A 25,996-nucleotide genomic window follows, 5' to 3' on the forward strand; every position below is an offset into this window, starting at 1 on the left:
TAGCTCCTACAATGATGCCTGGACTACAGTAAGATAGATACTGAAGGAGGATAGGAAATAAGATGAATGAAAAGAAAGGTTTATGGGGGGAAGGAAAGAGTGGGTCATCTCCACAGGAAGCTGTGGAGAGAGTTTAAAGAGATAAACATGTAAATTGGCTTAACACAGTGCTGGGGTTGGGGTGGGGAGACCAGGAATCTAGCTAGTAAGTGATATTCCATTTTCACTGTGTCTCCTCCTTGGTGTGATTAAAGACTAAAATTCCCAACATTTCAACAAACTTACAGTTGACTCCTAAAGAGAGAGTATTTTGGCTCTGAGCTTCTGGAGACATGGCTTTTAGCAGAAGGGCAAGAAAGAAGCATTCCCTTGCATCTCAGCTTGCAGAGGACATGACCTTCCCAGAGGCACATGTGCAATCCAGTTTACTTGTTTAGTCTTAGCATGGCTGGCCTATATAAACAACTACTCTATTGTGTTAACCAAGAATGAAGATGCCCTACTTATTAAAAACTTTGTGTCTTCTTCTGCCAAGAGAAATTGCATATGATTTTCACATATAATAACGAAATGTTGGAGTTGTATTCATGAATACAGAAAGCAGGAATACACACCATTGGGACTGTTTAGAAAATTCTAAAACACTGAACTCAGATATTCTAAGAGCCTTGAAGCCAGGGCCCTAGAAATTCAGCAATTAATTTCTAGCTCAATTCAGAGATCTGCTTTAGAGTCCAATGCTATTCGCTCAGCCAGTGCTTGAGGAGTCTTTTCAGTGAGTAATCACAGTTCTTCCCCCTGACATAGGACCTAAGCTTCAAGCTAGGACAGCAGTGTCCCAGAGTCCTACAGAAGCCTGCTTACCACCAATCGCTTACTAACTAGATTCTTGGTCTTCCCCAAGCACGCAGCAACCTGAGCAATACAGGAGAGCATGCAGACTAGAATGTAGACTAGCGGGTGCTTAGTTCTAGCCTTCATTCCAGGAAAACTCAACACTGTTGTAGGGGATCTGTTACTGGAGTCCAGCCTTAGAATAAGAAGATGTGTGCTAAAAGTTGGGAAGCAAGACAGTGTTGCTTGCTGAGAAAAGAATCTGGAAATGAGAATCTAAAGTGTGCTGAAACAGCAGATCAGTGAACGGGCCACATTGAAGATCAACAAGATAGTGATGTAAGCAGGTGTGTGTGTTGTGGGGTCAGCGTGTTCTCATAGCTGCATAGAGACTAGTCAAGAGGCCAGCAAGCTGGTCGGTTTTCTCCAACAAGTGTAAGTAATACCCTACATGTTTTCCTATTTGTACTCAGAGAAGCCACAGAGCAGGCACTGCCGGCTTCCCAAAACAAAACCACTGCCTTCCATTGAGACCCTCGGTCCACCTCCTCCGAAGCCTTCAAAGCCCCCATTCGTGAACCTCTATGCCTTCCACAGGCTGCCAGCTACTGTCACCAAGACCCCGAAAGAAGGTAAGAAGAGGCACAGGGCCCACCCTCACGGGCCAGAGTCAGGTACTTGGACCACATACCCTTTCCATCCCTACCCCTCCCACGTAGCAAACTGCTCTTTCAAGGGGCTGGACATTATTACTGTTGTTTGCTCGAAGACTGTGGCAGCTTGCCCATGAAATGACACTTGTGTAGGAATTGACCCCTTATCGCTCCTGCGTCCACTTCCCCCAAGAGAATTGCATTGCATCACTGGGAATCTGGCCAAGAGGAAGAAAATGAAATATCTTCAAGTGAGGAAGGAGTGAACTTTTGTGTGCTGCACAGCCTGTGCTGTAAACAGCCAGTGCAGGAGGAAGAAGGGGAAGGGAGGTGAGAGAGTCAATGTCAGGTTGACCTGACATATTTGGTGGTCCCCCTCTGGCCCCCATGACCTGTATCCTCTGTGGGATGTCAAGCATCCTTGGAAGCCATTTTTCTGTGTTCTAATGTCTCTTCCTCTGCTATTTAAAGGAACAGCTCTGTTCCTTTCCAGTCATACCCCAGTGTCATCATCCTGATGTCTTAAACATCTTTTCTTGCTCCTCCAATGAGCAAGAGAGGAATGTACACTTCGAGGCTCTGTGTAGTGGGTGATGTGCTAATGTTTGTTTTACCACGCTGTCAGTACCAGCAGATGGTGTGGTAGCAGAGCTAATACAGGCTTTGATTGTTCTTTTGTCTGCTTTGGGCAACCTCATAGTTGAATTTCCCTAACTCAGATGTAGAACGAATCTTTACATAATGTATGGAAGAATCACCTATCAATAAAAAAGCCTCTGGCCAATGAGCTGAGGCAGGAAATAGGAGGTAGGAATTCTGATAGGGAGAGGTGGGTGGGATTTTGAGAACTAGTCAGACTCAGGAGATTTACACCAGAATGCTCCTGGCGACAGCGGCATGAACCTGAGAAGAAACTAGCCCTGTGGCACACAGAATAGAAAAGTGGGTAATTACGTTATGAGCTAGTTGGGGAGCAGACCTGAGCTTTTGGCCTAAGCATTTATTCATATATAATTCAGTCTCAGAGTCATCATTTCTGGAAACAAAGAGATCATGTGGAAAACACAAGGTTACAGATGGCTTTAACTACACTCGGTGGCTCTCATAATGAAGCCAGCGACAGAATCATCTGAGTTTAGAAAACTAGAGCTTTCCATCCTGAGGGAGATTGAACACTTTCCTTTTGAGCAGGTAGTGGCATGCTGGCCCAGGGAACCACATGCGCATTGAGGACCTGCACTACAGGTCACCATCAGCTTCACCTTTCAAGAAAGGACACATGCAGAGACAGAGCTTTCCATAAGTGTGTACTGGAAATGTGGCAGCTCCTCACCAGAGAAGACGAAGTGTGATTCCCCACCCCACCCTGCCTTGTTGTTGTTTTGTGAGACAGGATTTCTCTGTTTAGCCCAGGCTGTCTCTGAACTCTGATATCTGCTTCTTGTGTCCTGGGATTAAAGATGTCTGCCACCATGCCTGGCTATGATTTTATACTTATTAAAGAACGCAGGCTTCAGACTATTGCCACAAAAGGGAAGGTGACTGTCTAGAACAAAACACTACATCTCTTATAATAAAACAGGCTTTGTGGCTCTCAGCTCCATCCCAGCAGCTGTTTCAGGTTGAGGAGGGTAGTCAGTGAGCCTCATTTCCTATCCTGTGAAGCTGGGACTATGGAACCTCTAATCTTGTGAAACTGTTGTGAGAAAGTATCTTGACTATGCTTGGCACACTGCACATGCTCAGTGTATCTGAGTGTCATTGAGAACACATGGTAAGTCGTTCTCTCTGCCAGTCCATGTGGTAAAAACAAGTAATTAAGAGATTAAGGGTTACTGCTCTTAATAGAGGTCAAAGTGCCCATGAATAACACCAGAATACAGAGGGATGAGCTGCTGTTTAGAGATAGCCAGTCCTTTGGGTACCAGGGTGGGAGCATCATTCACTTTAACCAGACTGCTACCAACACCTGCTTTCTCTCTGCCTCTTGCTCTTGCAGAGACTATGAAGGAGGGTCCCCTGTCTCCAGATAGGTGAGTACCTGTTCCTCTCCTATGGAAGAGTGCAGCCCACGGGGGTGTGTGTGTGTGGGGGGTTACTTGTGGGCCTTCTCAAGCACAGGCAAGTCACTCAAAACCAGTGTGCATATCCCCCAGAAAGGCTGCAGAAAGAACAGACTTACAAAGCAAATAGGAACTTCCTGGTTTCAAATAAATAAAGTAAGATGCATTCAACTTCTATACTAATGTTAAGTTGCAAACATTATCCTCTGAAGTACTTGGTACTTCTTCATTGTACAAGTGGATTTAGTACATTAAAACATTGGCCTTCCTAGCTATAAATCAAATAAGAGGCTCAAGAGTGCTTTGGGCAGCTCTGGTATTAGGCATTGGAAATGGGATAAAAGATGTTCTGTTTCTGGTGCCCCCCCTCCTGAGAATTTCACTATGGAGGGGTCAGGTCATTAATTCACTTAGCCAAAAAAATATATCTCAGAAGTGGCGTGGCCTGGCCTGGGCTGCCTAGTTTGTGTGTTTGCTCTTTCGCTTGGGAACTGCAAAGTTGCTTCTTTGGCACTCATTTTATGGCCCCAGATGGCCAGCTTTAGAAATGTCCTACTCTCCAGGGTCATGACTCCTGTCCCAATGTGTTCAAACCATTTTGACTAAGCCTCACTCCCTCCGAGAGATGTTCTTGGCAAGGACAGTCTTAGGAGGAGAAGCAAGCAAACAAACACTAGCCTACTTCCATTCATCCATCAGATGTTCACAGTGCTATAGCACGCTGTCTGTAATAGAGGAAGCATATGGGCCAGAGGTTGCATGGGTGAGAGAGCAGCCCCTTTTTCCTCAGTGGGGTCCAGGAAATCTTTAGAGAAGTACTCCTCCATTGCAACATTAGTAATCTTTAGAAAAGGAGTTTTGTACCACAAGTCCTCTGGGACAGGCATTATGGCTCCAGACTAGCTCATGTGTTTACAGACCATTAGTGATGCTGGCTGGACTTGTTCAATGTCTGCAGCTCTGGAAGTGGACTGATGGAGAATTGTTTCCAGGAATGAGTACTTAGACTTAGCATTGACTGGCATCATAAGACAGAAATGTTCTCCTCTTGGTGGCAGCAGACAAGCAAGACAGTGGTGTGAGCACTCATGTTTTCCCAGCCTTTACCAGGTCTCTTTCACTGAGGATAAATTTCTCAAAGCACATCACTGGCCAAGTCCAGAGTCAGAGTGGGGGAGCACTGAAGACTCACATGCCAAAGGATGAGGATTGGAGGGAGGGTGGTAATAGAGATGTTGGTCCAATCAACCCATCAGAGACGAGGGCACACTTAAGTCGAGTGTTGAGGATGAATGTTTGTTTGCTCAATAGAATGATAGCAAAGAAATGCTACAGGAGGAGACAGGATGTGTAACATAGTCTTGTTTGTGGAGCAAGAGAGTTGAATGAAATCAGAATGTGGGCAGTATAAAAATGGGACTGTAGAGCAGATAGGAGCATTGTGAACCATGTTGTATACCCAGAGGTTGTGGAGGTGGCCCTGTTCAACCAGGTTCTGCCTGGGTTGTGCTAGACATAATTCATGTGCTCTGGAAATTCCTAGTTGAATGTCCATTGGAGAGTTGAGCGTCAGATGGGCCAGTGCAGCTGCATTCTACATACAACTATGTGAAAGTGACAATGGCATAGATGGCTCTAGCCATGGTGATCACAGGCCCAGAGTGACAGCTGAGGTGTCAGTGACCCTCTGCAGTGCTCAGAGTCAGCCTGATCTCATGGCTATCATTCTGGAAACATCTCAGGATGCATGTAATGTTACTGGGCATATTGGCACTAAATGAAGATTTCTCTGGCGTTTTAACCATAGCAACAGCAAGTCATTTCACACTGAGAGCTGTGAGGGGTCTATTGGGAGACTGTTTCCTGTATGGCACTATCTTCCTATAGGATTTTCTGAGGCAATTTTAACTATTCTGCCCCATTATGCTGGCTTTAGAACACAGCTCCCATCTGAACTGGGGTTTTGTTATATGTGAATTATGATACAGGTACATATGATAAGAATGAAAGGCAAAGCAGATTAAAAAGGGCCACGTGACTCAGGTGGCTTCATGGAAGAGGAACTAATTTGTGGAATAGCCTACACAATAAGCGGGGCGGGGGTGTGTGTCTACCTTTCATTCTCTTTCATGATACTGTAAGATAGATGGAGATATAGCAGAGTGTTCCTCCAGAGTAACCATGCCCAGGACATATTGACAGATGGCTGGCTGGATGAACAGTCAAGATGGAAGTACAATTAGGTGTGGTAGCATGTGCTTGCAATCCAAACACTAAGAAGGCTGAGGCAGGAGAAGTGACACACGTTCAGGGACAGCCTGGGCTACATAGTGAGACCCTGTCTCAAAAAAATGGGGGGAAAAAACTAACAAAAAAGAAAGCCAAAATGGAAAAAAAAATATGTTGAATATAGGCAGTAATAAAGAGGAATAAACAGACAAAAGAATCCTGATATAGAAGAATAATTAATTAATATGTTCAGATTATAAAATATAATCAGCCATCTGTACCTCTGGGTTCTGATCTATAGATTTAAATAAACCTTAGGTGAAAAAATTGAAAAAAAATTCTGTCTGCTGAGCATCTAAAGACATTTCTTGTCCCCATTCTCTGAGCATATGGTCCAATAGTTATTTGCACAGCACTGGAGTCACACTAGGCATGCTAATAAGTGAGAGGTGAGGTAAGTGCGTGGGAGGGGTGTATAGGTTCTGTGTACATATTAAGCATTTTATAAAGCAATGTGGGCATCTGCAGCCTTTCTTGTTTGCATGGATACTAGAAGCAATTTTCTATAGATACTAAAGGGCAGGCAACTGTATATTAAATACCATGCTAAGAAGTTTGGACTTTGTCTTGTCAATGACAAGTCAGATGTCGCTTGAACATATAACTGTCATAATGCCCAAAAGCCTTAGATACAATTTCCATGGAAACTGGTGTTTGCTAGAGAATATCTCTCTTGTTCAAGTGCTAACCTTCAATACAGATATTAGATTTGGGCATAGATTTATCATAATGGGAAAAATACCTTGAAATTTTCTGGTATGGTCAGGCATGAAATTAATGAGAACCCAGGTTTTGAATCCCAGCACTACCACCCAATTTTTGGAATACAAAGTATGCCTTAACCTCAGAAAACCTGCTTTTGTCTATGTACAATGGTCAAATGAGATGAGGGTTGTGAAGTGTTTATTATGGTGTCTGGGACAGTAGCTTACATAACAAGCCCAAGGATAAGAATAATGCAGAGTCCTATTTTCCAAACATCGATCACTGGAGAGCTTAGTAGCTAGAATCCTCAGTACATGCTAGTTGTTGTTGTTGTTGCTGCTGTTAGATCAGATTTTAATTCATTTAACATGTATTTCTCCAGCACGTTTGGTACACTGAGCACTCTTCCAAATTACTCTGGGGGAAAATTGGCCTCCACACCCCAAGTTTCAACCATTTATATCATCTAAACTTGATTCTTCTGTATAGTAAACAGGAGATTTAATCCCCCTTCTCAGAACAGTGCTTAAAGCACAGAATGACAGTTTTCTCTAAGTAAAAACACTTCGTGACTTCAATCTTTATTGATGAAGGTTTTGTATTTTTGCTGTATTGGAGGGTGGGGAAAACACACTGTAATTATTTTGCTAAGAACCCAATGACATCAAAGGCAGCCATCTTTAATTTTGGTACCTCTTCCATGTATTAAACCTGAGACAAAATGCATAACCCAAGAACTTCCAGAGTCAGAGCAATATGAGGTCAAGTCCCTCCTCCACGGTTGAGAAAAGTACGGGCATGACAGAGCTTTGACATTCACAACTGCAAATAGACAGACACATGATAGTATTTCGCTCATTGTGTTATGGATACCAGTGTGTATCTACCAAGCAGGACATAGATGATGCCCAGTGAGTCTTAGCTACTTCTTCTACACTTGACCTGACTATCCTTGTTGTTTCTGGAATATTAATATCTCATTACCTGCCAACAGTGATGGAGTTCTTTAGACGATGTTGCTTCCCATCGCTCTTTCATGCAGACCAAGCTGGCTGGCATCCCTCTTGAATCAGCAGTTAGAGTTTGTGTGAACAAAGCAGGTTGGTCCCTGGGTAACTGTTAGCTTTTTAGGTTGCTGTCAGTACATAGCAGGGTTGGTTAATGTGTTATTCATGAGCTATAAAAATGGCTTTCTCCCATTAAAAAGTGGCAGAGGGTAATCCTGATTCAGGGAATGTCTGAGTTAGATGAGAGGGAATAGAGAGGCTATTTACTTCAGAAGTAGCAAAAAATGCCCACATATGGGGCCTTGGAAGAGCCTGCAAGTGTGTTCATACAAGTCTACCACTTGAATCGTGTGTGTGTGTGTGTGTGTGTAAGTGTATTTGCGCTTTGCAGATAGTCCTATTCAGTCCAAGCTAGCCTTGAATGTATAGTCACTTTGCCTCTACCTCACAAGAAAACTTTAAAAAAATATTTAAGATTTATTTGTATTCTACTTATTCTGTTTTTTTTTTGTTGTTGTTGTTTGTTTTTGTTTTTTCGAGACAGGGTTTTTCTGTGTAGCCCTGCCTGTCCTGGAACTCACTTTGTAGACCAGGCTGGCCTCGAACTCAGAAATCCGCCTGCCTCTGCCTCCCGAGTGCTGGGATCAAGGGCGTGCGCCACCACTGCCCAGCCTATCTATTCTGTATATGTATGTTTCTGTGCATGTGTACGTGCTACTGTGGACAGTTATCCTCTGAAGCCAGAGGTGTAAGATCACCCTGGAGTTGGTTGTAAGCTGCTGACATGGAAGCTGGAAACTGGCCTCGGTCCTCCAGAAGAGCAGTATGTGCTCTTAGCCACTGAACCGCTAAGAGAACTCTTATGTCTCTGTTTCACAAGTCTTAAAACACTGATATCAACTTATTTCAAGTCATATGGCTGGTCTCTTTCATACTCGTTGTTTTGAAACAGACTTTTGTGTTTATGGTTTTGGTATGCTTACCTCATGTGAAACACACAGCCTTCAAGGGCTGGGAGGCTATTTGTGTCTAGGGCATTCTTCACTAGGAACATGGAATGGTTGGTCCCATGGAAATGGAGGCAGGTAACTTACATAGGGTAAGGAGGTTTAAAAAAAAAAATGATAATACTAGTGCTGAGAACAGCCAAATTCACTCACAGCCCTTTTCTGAAACAGCCATAGAGAAAGCTTTTAGGGAATATTAGCATAAAGCTGGGAATTGGGAGTACCAAAAGAATGGCCAAGAAAGGCCTAGAGGTGGTGACATTACACCTAACACCTGAGTAAGAGCCCATTCTGCTCCTAGAAAGGTCTAGGAAAAGAGTATGCCCAGAAAAGGAGTGTTCCCAAAGACTCAGAGTCTCAAAGGAGACCCACCCTCCACCTGTTAGAAGAACCAGACAGGAGGCAATCATGGCTATAGCCCACTGAGCAAGAGGGCAGGCAAATCTCACCAGCCAGGCGATAAGTTTGGCATTTGTCCTAAAGGTACTAGAAAGTCATGGGAGAATTTCAAGCCAAGGAGGGGTGTGAGCTGATGTTTGTTTTGTAAAGTTTGCTATTAATGTAGTATAAGTAATACATTTAAAAGAAGAAATAGAAAGACAGCCTAAGAAATCACTAAAGCAACAAAAGTAGCAGTGTCCGTAGAGTATTTCAAGAAGGTCACTTCTGTGTCCTATCATTCCTATACTAGGTCGTCGATACCCCTTTTCAGAGATAAGAAAGCTGAATCCCAGAGAGGTTAAGTTAACCAGACCTGGATCTGGGTATAAAAATGAGATTAAAGAAATTACTTGGTCTTTCTTGGGGGAAAAAACAAAATAAAACTGTAATTTCTGGCCCAGGTGTGGGGACTTGGATGGGTGCAGACAAGGGGGGGGGAAGTCTAGGATGGCTTCTGTTTCTTTTCTGTTCCCCCCCAGTTTGTTGCTAACACAGATGAGCACTTGGCACATAGCCCGAGCTCAGCACGAGGCAAGAGTGGTTCTTGCAGAAGCGGTTTGGGCTGTTTCTACTTTGTAGCAAGAATGATACAAAGCCTGCGGATCTGCCTTTGTCAGGGTGACAAGCCTCTCAAGGCCGCTTTTTAATTACTTAGTTTCTTCCCTGAGACTTTATGCTGCAGGAAATCACGAGGAGTGAATGGCAAATGAAGCGGCAAAGGAAGCTCCCCTTGTCCTGTCGTGATGATTGGGGGTGCAGAGCACCTGGGAACCCCAGACTGCTCAGTTAGAGTGCTTCGGGGTGGGAAGAGCAAATGTGGAGAAGGAATATTTTTGAAATCTGTATCCTATAGAGTTTTAGATCCAGAACATTCTGATGGCTTCAGTTTAAGATACTTCAAAAACTTCTCATCTTTTAAAACTGGACTTCAGGCGACATTCCATAGTCACGGTGCACCCTTTTCTTCACAGGGGCAGTAGTTTTAGGGGCCATGGATGTACTAGAATGCTTCTCTTATTTCATGTTTTCAGAATTCTTCCTTTGGAAAAAAAAAATCACCCACAGCTTCTATTATTATTTTCCAGCCACAAAGCCTTGAGTCTCATTTTCAAGCTCCCAGCCACAGTCACCCTGTTAAAGAAGTGGTTTTGAGCGGTTCCTAGCTGTCTGCCTCGGAGAGTCAGGTCAAACTGTTTATTACAATGTAGCTGGATCAGGAGGTACCTGGGTCTGCCCTGGTCAGCGAGGCTCTGCAACATGGGCACAAAGCTTCCCTGTGGCTCTTCTTTGTAACAGAGGAAGCCAAGGGTTTCATGTAAGAGCAGGCCAGGGCAGAACTAAGATACAGAAGGATTTGGAGGCACACAATCTTCACCCATTGTCAGTGGCATCCAGATGCTAGGTTAGAAAATGCCAGATGGAGGAAGGTAGACAGTTTGTGGGTTGCAGCCTATTTTTGTACATAGGTCTATTCTTTAAAGTTGACTAGACGCTAACTTTTAACTATGGCCACATGCCTGGCACTGAGCACACTTCCCAAAGCTGCTAGACTCATGTAAGAAAGATAGTATTTAGTCTTGTTTCATAGATGAGAAATCAGGGGTGGTGATAATCAGTTTCTTGATGTGCTCAGAAGTGTGGGATACACAGATGTCCCCAGGATATAAACTCAGGACTTTTAAGATTTTCAACTGCACTGTACTCTCTCAGATTTTACAACAGGAAGGGGTTTGGAGGAATTTATTGTACTACAAACCATAAATAAAAGGATCATCTGTGGTTTTCAGCTCTATTTCCCAGCACCTATCATGCAGGGACGGGTGAAGAGATGGCTGTAGGATGGACCAGTGGAACGTCAGATAAACTGAATGAAAGGATGCTTGAGTGAACGAAACGATAAACCTTCCACTAGCTTTTAGGCAAAGGATGATAGACTTCATTTCTATATCTTGCACTGATTTGTATAACTGTCATAGACTTCTATTGTTCAAGCTTGGTGAATGGGCCAAGCTGAGCTCTTCGCCTTTGCTTGGGAACTCTGTGACAAGAGGGCTCACACGAAGCCTTTCCTCTTTCCTATTCCTCTCAGGCTAAAGTCCCATGCCAGCTGGATTGCCTAGACCTCATCCTGATTCTTTTAGTTTCATTAAATCCATCTTCCTCAGCTCCCTCTTTGTTTATGGACTCATTGGTCTGTGAATTAAATACACTATGAAATTAGTCATCAAGCATTTATCATCCATTATGAACTTAGAATAAAAACTTTTAAAAAACTAAACTTTATACCAGAGTCCACGAGGTCCTATTGTGTGTTCTGGCCATTGTTTCTCTAGGCTTTTCACCTAAGTCCCCTTTCTCATGACTTCTGATTTTCATCCTGTGGAGCCACCTATTGGCTATTCAAGCAGGCTTGCTACAAGTGTGCAGAAATGCTAGCCACCTCCTCTGTGTGGAAGAGTCTTCGCCCATGTCATCTCCAGTTAGCTCTTACTCTGCATACATGATTAATTTTTATTATGTAATTCAGTAATTATCAAACCAAAGTATGTTCAAGCCATTGTTTAGACTCTGCCTTCATGCGGAAGGAGGAAAGACAAATAAGCCAATAACTACATACTATAAAATGGTGTCAAAGGCATCAACTTCTCAGCCTTTAGCCCAGCATCCTCATCCAAGGTACTGACTTCACAGATGGAAAGAAAGGAGGCCGTCTGTTTCTAACAAGTTGCTATGGCTCCTGTACTGCTCAGATCATGAGGCTCCTGAGTGCAGGCTCCTTGTGATACTCACCTCATGTTCTAGACCAGTGAGTGTATGATAAAAGGAGCCAAGCGGGGAAACACAATGATGTGTCATTAGATTCCCTCCTGGGCATGTCTCAAGTGATGCAATACATCTCTGAGCATTGACACGGTACCCAAAACTTTCAGGTTTTAGAGCATTTCTGATTTCCAATTACCATAATTGAATGCCCAACTGATAAAATTATGCAAATATTCAAAACATGTGAGAAACACTGAAATCTGAAACAGTTTGTTCCTGTGATTTTCTGATAAGCTATAACTGGGCCTCTGTTGCTTTGAACACCAGAAGGTGATGTAGTTGTCAACTGACACCCAGTGTGACACAAGGTGTCACATGGTCCCATAGTAGCAGAGATCAAACTAAACTAGTTTTAAAAATCAGAAAGTAATTTATAGATTATGCCCTTGACTTAGAGGCATCAAGTGAAGTATAATAGTATGTCGGCACAGTTGGGGAGAGGGGATGCTAGAAAAGGTAGCTGGGGGTGCACAGAGGTGAGATCTGGGGTGCAGAGGAGCTGGCCATACATCCGAGGTTCAGGGGTACCCCTTCAAAGTCTTGACGTTAGTGGTAAACATGGTGTCCTTGCAAAGTAGGAAGAAGACCTGCATGGATAAAGCTCAGCAGGCAGTGGGAGGACAGCGTCCTGGAGATGCAGCCAGCAATGACATGAGGTGGGGAGCTTAAGGTTCTCTGTGTGTGGACATATGTGTGTGCAGGTCGGATGTCAGTGAGGAATGTGTCTTCACTTGTTCTTCACCTTAGTTTTCCAGGCAGGATGTCTCACTGAACCTGGAGCTTACTCTTCAGCTAGATTTGTTGGCCAGCAAGCCCCAGGGGTCCTCCCGTATCTTCCTCCATAGTGCTGGGATTACGGGCATTTGCCACCGTGCATGGCTTTTTACGTGCATGTGAACTCAGGCCCTCGTCTTTGTGCTGTCAGCACTTTACCAAGTGAGTCACCCTCCTAATCCACTAGGGTTGTTTGATTAGAATCAAGGAGGCCTTTGAAGATCTTAGGAACATGTGTATATTATATTTCTAGATTATTCTAGCTACTGTGTGGCGAGTGGCTTATGGATGGGTCAGAGAGAATGGCACTTAGTGAGTTTTTAAAGAAAATGGAGTTTAAGAGGGGGCCATTGGTGATACTACAGGCAGAGAGTCCCGTGTCCACAAAGCATAGGGGCTTTGGCTCTGCAGCTCAGGCTGCAGGAATTGCAGATGATCTGATGTGATTCGAATGGATAGTAGTGGGGCATGCATGGACTGGGGGTGCTACATATGATAGCCGTTCAGTGAGTGTTGGCTGCCTGTTAGTACTCACCTGCTCTCCAGCTGAGACTCACAGGCATCCAGACTATATCTACAATTCTGGTTTTCCTCTGTGTATCTCACCTCCTTATAAGTTCACTATAAATAAGGAGAAGGAGTTGGTCTAAATTTTTTTTTCTGAGACTTTTGTAGCATAAACTGATTTGAACTTAAGGTTCTCCCACCCTACTTCCTAAGTACTGTGATTGCTGGCCTGTGTCACCATGCCACAGTTAAAAAGTTCTGTCCTACGCTGATGGCTTTGTTGATAAAGCACCTGCAACTGCTCACCAGAATTTGGGTTTCCAGGACCTATATAAAGGGCAGCTGCAATGCTGTGTATCTACAGTCCTGCTGCTCCTTCAGTAAGGTAGGAGGTGGCAATAGGGAAATTGCCAGAAGCCAGCCAGTCTGGCATACATACACAGTGGCCAAGAGACCCTAAAGGGAATGAAAGCATAGATTTTTGAGTTCTTGGACTCCATGTACTAGCTGTGTAATATTGGAAAATTTTCATATCCCTGGACCTTCCATTTTCCTCCTCCATGGGGTACAGTGAAATACCATCCTACCTTGCAAGGCTGTTGTGAACTGTGAGATAAATATCTATAATTCTGAAAAGTAGAATCACAGTATATAAACAGCAGCAGTCTATGGGCATCTGAGACAACAGGGCTTTTCTCCACTAAGGTCTGATGCTATAGGAAATGGGCAGTCCAGAACCCGACTCCTCATTAAAGCCTCCCAATGGCTCAGAGAGTAGCCTCAGTCACCTCCCTCTGAGACATATGGGGTTAGATATGCTGGCACAGCTCAGAGCAGACACTCTGAAATGTGGAATGCAGATATACTTACACATGAAGATTTAGATCTGGAAAACACAGATGAGAGAGAACACGTCAGTATCTCTCTCTCTGGGTCTGGGTTACCTCACCCAATATCATCTTTTCGAGTTCTACCTATTTACCTGTAAACCTCATGGTTTCATTTTTATTTACAGCTGAGTAGTATTCCATCGTGTATATGCACCGCATATTCATTATCCATTTGTCACTTGTTTCCATTTTCCAGCTATTGTGAGTAGAGCAGCCGTGAACACGACTGAGCAAGTATCTGTGGAGTAGGATGTCAAGTCCTTTGGATGTATGCCAAGGAATGGTTGAGTGGGGTTGTATAATAGATCTTCTTACAGCAGTTTGAGAATTCTCCAAACATTTTCCCCAGAGTGGCTATACCAGTTTTAATCCCAACAACACTAAATAAGGTTCTCCTTTCCCTACTTTTCCTGTTGGTTTTGTAGATCTGTTTTTCAACTTTGACTGGAGTAAAAAGAAATCTCAAACTTGGGTTATTTGGTTTTCTGATATCTAGGGTTTTTTGTTTTTTGTTTTTTGTTTTTTTTTAGTTCTCTATATATTTTAAATATTAGCCCTCTATATGATGTTTAGTTTATAAAAATCTTTCCATTTGTAGGACATCACTTTGTTTGCATGATGGTGTCCTTTGCTATGCAGAAGCTTTTCAATTTTATGAGGTCTCATTTATTAATTATTGGTCTTAGTGCCTGTGCTGATGGTGTTCTGTCCAGAAAGCCCTTTTTGTGGCAATGAGTTTAAGAATATTCCCTATTTTCTCTTTTATCAGGTGCAGTGTATCTGGTTTTATGTTGCAGTCTTCAATGAATTTTAGTTGAATTTTATGCATGATGATAAATGTGGATCTATTTGCATTCTTCTGTATGTAAATATCTAGCTTGACCCACCGCATCTATTGAAGTTGCTATCTTTCCCAGCGTATATTTTTGGCTTCTTTATTAAAACCATGGGTCCATATGTATGTGTGTGTTTGTGTCTGGATCTTCAATTCAATTCAACTGATCAACTTGTCTGGTTTTGTGCCAATACCATGCTGTTTTAATTACTATAGCATTGTAGTATAACTAGAAATGAGGGATACTGATACCTCTAGCAGTTCTTTTATTGGTCAGGATTGTTTTTAGCTATACATGGATTTTATGATGAAGCTGAAAGTAGTCCTTTCAAGATCTGTTAAGAATTCTGTTGGAATTTTGATGGGGATCGCATTGAGTCTGTAGATTGCTTTTGGGAGGACAGTCACTTTTACTGTTACTCTTACTGATTCACAATCATGGGAGATCCTTCCATCTTCCAATATTTTATTCATTATCCTGAAGATTTTTCTTTGCTTAGTTAGAGTTATCCTAAGGTATTTTATAATATTTGAGGCTATTGTGAAATATGTTCTTTTTATTTCTTTCTCAGTCTGTCATTTGAATTCAGGAGAACTATTGATTTTTATGGGTTAATTTTATATCCAGCTAATTTTTCTGGAAGTGTTTATTAGCTTCAGAAGTTTCCCAGTGGAAAATTTTAAGGTCACTTATGTATACTACCATATCATCTGCAAATAAAAAAAATTAGGACTTCTTTGGTTTCCAAGTTGTATCCCCTTGGTCTCCTTTAGGTGTCTTATTGTTTGAGCTAAGGCTAAGTAATAAATTGAGTAGGTACAAAGAGATTATATAACCTTGTTACTAATTTTAATGGAATTGTTCTGAGTTTCTTTCCAGTTAAGTTGATGTTGGCTGTGAACTTGTTGTAAACTGCCTTTATTATGTTGAAGTATGGCTGTTGTATTCTTAATCGCTCCAGGACTTTCATCATGAAGGAGTGTTAAATTTTGTTAAAGGCCTTTTCTGCATCTAATGAGAAGATCATGTGGTTTTTGTCTTTCAGTTGTTTAATATGGTAGAAATTAGGGATATTGATACCTCTAGCAGTTCTTTTATTGGTCAGGATTGTTTTAGCTATACATAGATTTTATTTTTATTTGTCAGTTTATGTATGTTGAACCATCCCTGCATCTCTGGGATGAAGTCTACTTGATCATGGTGGATGATCTTTTTTGATGTGTTCTTAGATTTAGTTTGCAAGAATTTTGTTGAGAATTTTTGCATCCACGTTCATAAGGGGAATTGGTCTGTAATCATCTTTCCTTTGGGAACTTTATGTGGTTTGGGCATCAGGGTAACTGGCCTCATAAAATGAACTGGATAGTGCTCCTTCCATTTCTATTTTATGTAATAATTTGAGGAGTATTGGCATTGACTCTTAAAGTCTGGTAGAATTCTGCACTAAAAATATATGACACTGAGCTCTTTTGCGGGGAATGGAAGAGTCTGGAAGACTTTTAATGACTGGTTCTATTTCAGTAGGGGTTATAAGTCTGTTTAAATTGCTTATCTGAACTTGACTTAACTTTGGTAATTGAATATGTATCAATAACATTATCCATTTTTTTAAGACTTTCCAACTTGGTGGAGTACAGATTTTAAAGTATGTCCTTATAACTCTCTGGATTGCTTTAGTGTGTGTCATTCTCCCCCTCCCCCTTTTCCTTTCTAACTTTGTTCACTTATATCTTCTTGCTCTGCCTTTTAGTTCATTTGCCGAGGAGTTTGTCAGTCATATTGAGTTTTCCCCAGGAAACAAATCTTTGTTTCATTGTTTTGTTGAATTGATTTTGTTTTTATTTTTTTATCTGTTAAGATTTGTTTTGTCTTTGAGTATGTGGTCAAGTTTGGAGAAAGTTCCATTAAATGCTAAGAAGGTGTATATATTCTTTTACATTTAAGTAAAATGTTCAGTAAATATCTGTCATGTCCATTTGGTTTAAAACTTCAGTTCCAGCATTTCTCTGTTTTTGTTGGTGACCTGCTGTCTATTGTTGAGAGTTGGGTATTGAAGTCTCCCATTAACAGTGTGTGACAGTCAGTTTGTGATTTAAGCTTTAGTAGTGTTTCTTTATGAACTTTGGTGCCCTTGTGTTTGGTGCAGAAGTATTAATAGTTGTAACGTCTTCTTGAATTTGTTGTTGTTGATGATGATGATAAATATATGTCCTTCCCTATCTTTTCTGATTAGTTTTGCTGTAAAGTCTATTTTATCAGATGTTAAAATGGCTACAACTTTTACCCTGAGGTGATATCTATCCTTAAAATTAAGGTGTGTTTCTTAGAAGTAGTAGAAGGATTGATTCTTCCTTTGTATCCATACTGTTAGACTATAGGTTCTTCTTGGGGAATAGAGACCATTGATGTTGAAAGTTATCAGTGAGTAACATCTTTTTAAAATTTATGTTAGTTGGTATTTGTGGTGGTGGTGTGTAAGAGTGTGCGTCCCTTGTTTGATTTGCTGGTCTGTGACTATTTGCTGTATTTTTTTTTTTTTTTTTTTTTTTTGGTGTGTTAATCTCTTTTGCTAACTTTCCTTCTAGCACCTTCCTTAGGGCTGGATTTGAAGATAGATATTGCTTAGATTTGGTTTTGTCATGGAATGTCTTATTTTCTCCATCTATGGTGATTGAAAATGTTACTGGTTGTAGTAGTCTGGGTTGGTATCTCTTGTCTCGTAGAGTCTATAGAACATCTGCATAGGCCCTTCTGGGTTTTAGAGTCTCCATTGCGAAGTCAGGTGTTATTCTAATACATCTACCTTTATATGTCAGTCTTTTTCTCTTGAAGCTTATAATATTCCTTCTTCTGTACTTTTAGTGTTTGGATTACTTTGTGTTGGGGGACTTTCTGTTCTTGCCCAGTATATTTGGTGTTCTATATGCTTCTTGTACCATGGTAGGCATCTCCTTCTTAGGTTAGGGACATTTTCTTCTATGTTTTTTGCTGAAAATGTTTTCTGTGCCTTTGACCTGTGTTTCTTCTCCCTCTTTTTCTAGTATTCTTAGATTTGGTCTTTTCATAGTGTCTCAGATTTCCTGTATAGTCTATGTCAGTTTTTTTTTTGTTTGTTTGTTTGTTTTTATTGTGTCTTTAATGTCCGAAATTCTCTTTTCTATCCCTTGTATTCTATTGGTGAGGATCGTCTCTGAGGTTGATGTTCAAGTTCCTAAAATTTTCATCTCCAGATTTTCCTCAGTTTTTCCTTCCACATTTTGTTTGTATTTTCATATGTTTCTTTAAAGGATTCATTTCCTCTTTAAGGACCCAAATCATATTCATAAAGACTGTTTTAAGGTGTTTTTCTTCTAGGTATCTGGGTTAGGAATTATTGTAATTCTAGGTACTGATATTGGGTCTCATCTCTGTTGAGTAGTTGTTTTTCCCTGCCTTGATTACTGTTGCCCTTTCTGGTTCTTAAGAGAGTGTGTTGACTGTAATCACTGGTAGGAAATTCTTCTGGTATCTTGCTAGATGTGGCCATTGTGAGGTCCAGGTCAAATGTGTTCCTAGATATTGAAAATGCTTTGGAATGGGAATGGACTGTGGGTAGGGGTGGGAGTGCGTACTGTGAGAGTCCACAGGAGGGAAGAAACCAGGGTGTTCCACCTGAATCTGTTTAGTCCCTGGTAATGGTGGCAGAGAATGAGGAGAGGCCACAACAGGTAGTCAGCTATAGAACTTGAGATAACACTCAGGATTCAGTTTGATGGAGTGGGGGAAGAGTAAACAAATAGCTCACCTACCTGCTTCACTGGGCTACTTGCCTCTCTGTCTTGGCAGGTAGGATCTCAGGAATGCCATTGTAGTTGAGGGCTAGGATAAAAAGATCAGTGAGGAGAAAGGTTGGAGGAGAAAGTCTGTGTGATCCACTCTAGACCAGGGGGAGAGGGAGGGAGGGAGAGAGGAGGGGAAGAAGAAGAAGAAGAAGAAGAGGAAGAGGAAGAGGAAGAGGAAGAGGAAGAGGAAGAGGAGGAAGGGGAAGGGGAAGGGGAAGGGGAAGAAGAAGAAGAAGAAGAAGAAGAGGAAGAAGAAGAAGGGGAAGGGGAAGGGGAGGGGGAGGGGGAAGAGGAGGAAGAGGAGGAAGAGGAGGAGGGAGGAGGAGGAGGAGGAGGAGGAGGAGGAGGAGGAGGAGGAGAGAGATGAGGCTACAGCAGGTAGTCAGCTACATAGCTGGCTATGAGACTTTGAAGATTGGATCTGGAGGAGAGAAGAGAGAGGTAAAGATCTTTGGTTAGCCTACCTGCTTCCCAGGCCAGAGTGGTCTGCCAATAATCTCTTCATCATTTTTATTTCTTCTTTTGAGATCTCTCCTCAGACCCATAGCCCAAATTTTGAAAGCGTCCTTGATTTTTACTCTTTTTTTTTTATTTCTATATATATTCTACATATTAATCCTCCATCAGATATATAGCTGGCAGAAATTCCCTCCTACTTGTTGGGCTTCCTTTTCTCTTAGTCGATTGCTTCTTTAGTCACACAGCAGCTTTTTAGTGTTCATGACATCCCACCTGGCAGTTGTTGGCCTTTATTTTTGGGCAAATGCTGTTCCGTTCAGGAAGTCCTTTCTCAAGTCTCTGTCCTGCAGGGCACTCGGGGCTCTGCCCATGTTTCCTTCCAGCTGTTGCAGCGGTTAAAGCTTCATGATGAGGTCTTTGATCCATTTTGAGTTAGTTTGTGTGCAAAGTGATAGACAGGGGTCTGATTTCATTCTTCTGTGTATGGCCATCCCACCATCCCAGCACTATTTGTCAAAGATGCTATCTTTTCTGCAGTGTATATTTTTGGCATCATTATCAAGTGTCAGATATATTTAGTTATGTGTACACGTGTTTTGTTCCATTTGTCTATATGTCTGTTTTGTGTCAGTGCCACACTGTTTGTATTACTATAGTTCTGTAATATACCTTGAGATCTGGAATAGTAATCCCTCCAATATTGTTCTTTTTGGCTTATGATTGGTCTGTCTTTCCAGGGTGTTTTGTGTTTCCAAATGAGTTTTTAGATAGTATTTTTTTTTCTTTCTATTTCTTTAAAGAATGAGATGGGGATTTCGATTGGGAAATCATTGAATCTGTAAATAGCTTTTGGTACTTTCACAGTGCTAATTCTACCAATCCACGAGCATAGGAGTCATGAAGGCCTTTGATGACTTCCTCTGCAGCATGAGCTATTCAATCTGTTGTTGGCTTTACCTAGTGTGCATGCTTCCCATGAGTGTGATTCACAGTTGTGGTCCACACCTCAGATGCTGGCATGAAATGCTTGGCTCCTGTTCTCTGCTGTACCACTTGCTACTCTGGGAAGGTCAATTATACCTCAATTTCCTCATCTGCATAAGGAAAGAATCATAGTGTTTACTCCATAGGGATAAATAATTTGACACATATAATTAAAGCAGTGCCTAGCATACAGCAATGATCAGTAACCACTAATTAGCTAGTATTTACCTGTCCTTATGAATATAATCAAAAGTTTGATAACCTAACATTAGAGTTGGCCACATTCATTTTGAGATTTAGAACAGAAGAGGGTGATCTATTTTAAAGCTTATCTGGTGTTTTAATAACATTTACTTGGTTCTTATAGGTCTGAGTGGTTTTTTGTGAAGAGAATTGGATTACAGATACATAAATAAAGCAAAGGTGCCTAGAATTGAGAGATGTTGTTTATTGTTTCACAAGTCGAAATGCAATTAGTCAGATTATGCTACAAGTGATAGTCATATGATGAATGCATGTTTGTGTGCATACATAAGCATGTAAAATATATATAAAGCTACATATACACAGAATGTGCACGTGCTTGCTGTAAGAATGGTCTAATAGGAGAGCTAGTAGTGGAAGCAGAAACTGAAGCCCCTGTGGTAAGAGAGGAGAACAATGGAAGCAGGGGCCTCATGCCTTCCCAGTGTGTGCTTGCAGTGCTGTTAAATACCATAGAGAGCAAGCAAGACTCTCGCCATCCTGAAGATGTACACAGGCAAATGTCCTCTGGATTTTAGAGCACTAATAAATCACTTAGTTCACAGTTGGATTTTCATTTTCTTATTTATGTATTTGTTTCTTTTTTTCCTTTAAGCCACCTTGCCTCTGGCTTCGTTCTCCTGGTTCATGCTATGCTTCTGCTGAGGCCTCTACAGTGCTGAGGAAGCACTTGAACTTTAAAACTATTTTGTAACAACTAACAAAATATCATTGTGCAGAAAAGAAAACCAAGAAGGTATTTAATTATAGGGTATGTAAATTTTGAAAAAAAAAAAACAAGCAAACATTATAAATTAGAATACTTCTAACAATACAACTGAATGGAAACAAATTCTCCAAGGGCAGGTTAAAGACATCAGTATGCTACAAAAGGGCCTAATATGATTAGTATATTTCTAATTCTGTGGCATTACTGATTTAGACTAATTTATTTATATTAACAAAATTAATACTCTCTAAACTCTAACATCAAATACATGTATCTTACTCTGAATAGAATTACTCTGAATTAAAAGAATTTTTTTCTTAGGATTATGCACAATCTATATTTATGTCCACTACAAAAGACTTGGAATGAAAGATATCAAATTATAAATAATATTTTTCTCAACTTGTTTCCTTTACCTACTATTTTTAAATTTGTTGTATGCAATAAAATTTCTTATTTAAATAAACATAAAAGGGTAGGTGAGCTCAGTGGTGAGAGGAGGTGGGCTCCATGCGGAATATTACAATAAACACATATTTTATGTCATCTCAGTATCAGCAGAAACAGATAAAGGGGCGGGATAGATGTTCCAGTGGTTAAGAGCATTGGATCTTCTTGCAGAGGAACCAGGATCGGTTCTTAGAAACCGTGTGGTATCTCACACCATCTCTCTAACTCCAGCCCAGGAAATCAAATATTCTCCTCTGATCTCTACCAGGTATACGTGTGATGCACATATACACATACAGGCAAACACATAAATTAAAATCAATCTGAATATCTTTTTCAAAAAAAAAAAACAAAACAAGAAGTTTATTTAAACAACAGGATGCTTGTCTTGAAGGAAAAACTATCTAGGATCATTTTGTTTAAGAGTAATTTATCCCTACTTAAAGGCACATTGTGCTACATGTAATAGCTATGTATTAAAAAGTTATAAAATTATCCTTGGTTTTACAATGTTAAATAAATAAATAAAAAAAAAACATTAAACTTCTCCAATCGAACAAGGTATGCAAGGATTTGGTGTTGTTGGGTTCTTTTGTTAAGACAGTGAGAGCAAAATAACTTTCTGGAATATAAAGGTAAGAACTGAATGAGCACTCCTCTAATGGAGAAGGGGGTATTTTCACAGACCCAGTACTTGCCCCCAGACCATCTCCATCTGATGTCAGCCAGAACAGAACCTTGGCCATTTAGTTTAACAAGAGAAACGAAGAAAAGAGCATTGTGCTTAAGCACACACACCAGTTACTTTATGTACCATAAAGAAATGGGGACAGGGAAGGGAAAGAAGAGAGAAAACTATACTGTGGAGTCAGGATGTGGCGGGACCAAATCGTGCCCTTCTAATTGAGAATGTATTCTTGGTCTCCAACAAAATTCTGGAGTAAAGTAGCAGGCTCCCTTTTTAGCAGGCATCTCTTGTCTGCTGCTGAAACACGTCAATCGTATCTTCATCCTCCATTTCCTACCGTGCAGGAGTATCTGTTTCATTGATTGGTTGCCTATCAAACCGGAATCTTGATATGCCTCATTGACAAACCTTGTCATTCACAGTAGGCTTTCATTGGTTTACTAAGTGATGTATACCTCTTCATCTTAAACTGTACCACAGAACCATCCTGCCTCGCCACTTTTAAATTAATATGATCGTTGTTCTCAGTCTCGACTCCTTCCTTGGCTTTCTGGTTGGCCACGGCGAGCGCCGGAGTCTCCTCAGATGCCGCTTCACAAAGGAGGCATCAGGTCCGCAATGAAGGAGGAGCACACAGCAGCACCAGGGGCGGCAGCAGTGGATAAGGCAGAGGGCACACGCACGTCCTGAATATCTTTTAAAGTTTATAAAAAGGATAATAGACCTTGGGTCGAACTCCCTATTCAAGGTCTCAACCAAGGACAGCTGAAAACACCTATTTATCTGTTCTGAAGTCTCTGCCCTTCTCTAGCCATTTGTTTGTTGTTTGGTGGGTTGTCACGTTTAACCATTATCTTATGTGGCAAAGGAAAAGGGTCTCATGGCTTATAAAAGGAAAACTCCCTCTGACCATATAATTCCGTGACTCTGGCATAATGGCACTTTGCAATTCTTCTTAGCTAGATTAGATGTCAAGGTTTTATTTTTATCAGTGTGTGTGTATGTGTGCGCGTGTGTGTGCGCGTGTGCGTGCACGCTCGAGGGCTCACATGTATGAGTATAAGAACATACTGCATGTAGAGGTCTAAGAACAACTTGTGGGCCTCATTGTCCTCCTTTCACTGGGAGTTCTGGGACTCGGGTCACCAGGCTTGCACAGCAAGCTCCTTTACACACCGAGACATCTCACTGATTGATGGCCCTAAATGTCACTCACTGTTGAGCTTAGGAGAGGATTTCTTAGGGTGAAGAGCTTTGGAGGGGTGGCCTTACACAAAATAATTTTTAGTGGGAATTTGCCAAGTTTGGGTCCTCAGGTAAATGTAATGTCAGTTATACTTTCATATTGCTTCATGCTGTAGACTGTCACAAGGGGCGCTAGCTCCTCAGTGGCTCCTGTTCTTTCTTATTTTTAAAGCCTATATCCTATTGGAACTGAAAGTGGGTGTGAAGCTCCATCCTAGTAAATATAGGAGGACATGTGGGGCTCTTGATATTAAAGTTTCAACCTTTTCAGTTCTTTAGATCCTCTGAAACTTCCTTTCAGTCACATTTTTAAACCTGCTAAATTATATGTGTGGCTTCAGAAAAATCAAGAAAGGAAATTTTAATTTTCTATCAGGTGATACACAAAATCCCCCATCATAAAGGAGTGAAGGTTCCAAGAATCTAAATGGTTCCACAGATCGTGCAGCAAAAGATGAATCTAAGGGTGATATCTAACATATGGTGAACCTTCAAGAAATATTAATCATGATTGTGATTAATAAGTTTACTGTTCGAGCACATAGTTTGTTGAATAAACCATGGGAACCCCTTATACAGAGAGTACAGCTGGGTATGGGGACTGACAGACTTCTTTAAAAGACACAGGGAGCGTACCAGGATCCCAGATTAATGACTCAGAAGTAGATGGGACAGTAGAACCAACAACAAGAAGTCCCTTGTCCATGCGTCAGCCAGAGATCTTACTACTCAAAGCTTCATTTTGAAGATAAGACTCCAGGGGTCCAAACCAAATTCAAAAAACTCTAGTTTCTTAAGCTGTCTTTAACATTCATGTTGCAGGTAAGGTGGTATCGTTGCTTCCTGAAGAAACAGTGATCATGATGAAGACATTATTAAGAAACATTAAAGCTTTACGATGCTGAATTTGAATTATGAGAGGTTTGCCTGTAGTAAAGTATGAAATTTAATGCTATATCTGTAATAAAGGATCTTTATAAGATACCTCATAACATCCTTTAAAATATAATAATGTTACCAATGTAATATTACTAGTATGCTTTTGTGGTACCATTATGCAGAGGGAAAATGTTTCATTCAAAATCCACACTATATCTTTAAAGTAGCTTCCGTTATTGGTATTTTACAGAGTGGAAAATGGAAGCTTAAACTGTTCGAGCAGTGCTTTCAAATTGGCCTTTGAAGAGAGCTGGGGTTCAGTTTCCTTCTGCCTGCAGCCATCCGTGCTCCTGGCCTGACTGCTATGCTGCCTTTCCACAGTTCTAGCATTCTGTACACACTCTTCATAAATGTGGAGATAAATAAATTGAATCATAGAGCTCTTACTTACCCAAGTTCTCTATATTGAGCCACACTGTTGTAAATTGAGGTGGATCTTAGATCTAGCTCCGGTGTCTTGAAAAGGTAACACATTCTTAGACAGCAAGAAAGGAAGTTTAAGTACCAACCACACTGTCTCTTTCCTAATGGTGGACCTGCAAAATCATTCTTGTAAACTCACCTGAAAGACATTGCTGCTTCCCACCCCTCCTCCTCCTCCTCTTCATCCTCTTCTTCCTCCTCTTTTTCCTCCTCCTCTTCCTCTTCTTAGAAAAACACTTGGTTAAAATCCTTTATCATTATCTAAAATCAGATACTTACTCATTTCTGACAAAGCTTATGCAAGAACTCGATTAGATATCCTCTTTGAATTCCTCTGAAACTGTTTCTTATTAGTAAGGCTAACTTCCCATGGATCTGATGAGATCATTAAGTCATTAGAGCATGAGGTACACAGCACAGCTTCTAATTTAGCAAAGTTTCTCTCAATAATCTTCTACTTGGGGTGAGGGTGTGAAACTATGAAAGAAAACAGTTACTAAACTATTAGGATTCATAAGTTTTCTTTTTCGGCAAACTGGAACTAGTCCTGTATCTTTAAAAACACTGTAGAGAATATGCAAATAAAGACCAGAGAAAAAAAGAGAGGGCTCAAAGGTCAAGAGCACTTGCTGCTCTTCCAGAGGACTCAAGTTCTGCTCACAGCACATTTGTTAGTCAGCTAACAGCTGCCTGCAAGTCCAGTTCCAGGGCATCTGACACTGTCTTCTAGCTGCCACAGTAGCCTTATGCAGATGCATCTACACACACACACACACACACACACACACACGCTCACATGCACATACACAAAATTAGTGTAATTTCTAAAAACACAATTGAAAACAATAAAATGAAATATTCAAATTGTTGGACGAGGGAAAATGAGTGGATAGACTGTGCTTATATTCCATGGAGGAAAGAAAGTGAGATAAGTGTCCAGCTGTTCATTTCCTGTGATGTAAGTGAACATACCATATATGGGAAAAGGAAACATGCATCCTAAAATGTGAGGCCCTCCTGTATGTGGAGGTGGAAGGATTGCCTGGGGCGATGTCCCCTCTAGTCTCCTCACATATGACGTGAGGGTGCCTCCTTTGGCTCCCTACTCAGCTGTACTTCTCACCTCTAGAGCCAGCACCTCTTATGGATTTAGGGGGGTGTCCAGACAGACTTTTCCTATGTTAG

At 41.2% G+C, this 25,996-nt stretch overlaps 1 protein-coding gene and 1 pseudogene across 7 annotated transcripts in view; one reads left to right on the forward strand and one right to left on the reverse strand.

The window, feature by feature from the left end:
• The window catches only part of Fyb2 (FYN binding protein 2), a 181,564-nt gene that overhangs the window by 112,066 nt on the left and 43,502 nt on the right, over nt 1-25,996 (forward strand). For 6 of the 7 annotated variants that reach the window (NR_104376.2, XM_017320219.2, NM_001162980.2 and 3 more), the window contains 2 exons: nt 1,308-1,466; nt 3,487-3,520. Coding sequence is in view for 6 of the 7 variants with exons in the window: in XM_017320219.2 (XP_017175708.1) it covers nt 1,308-1,466; nt 3,487-3,520 (193 nt within the window). In the remaining variant the exon portion in view is untranslated. Of the gene's footprint in view, nt 1-1,307; nt 1,467-3,486; nt 3,521-12,400; nt 12,479-25,996 lie in introns of all 7 variants that reach the window. The other variant, NM_001285952.2, reaches the window with a different exon arrangement.
• Nucleotides 22,035-24,155, reverse strand: Gm12721 (annotated as a pseudogene).

The sequence above is a fragment of the Mus musculus genome, chromosome 4, assembly GCF_000001635.26.
Source record: "Mus musculus strain C57BL/6J chromosome 4, GRCm38.p6 C57BL/6J".
Taxonomy (NCBI): domain Eukaryota; kingdom Metazoa; phylum Chordata; class Mammalia; order Rodentia; family Muridae; genus Mus; species Mus musculus.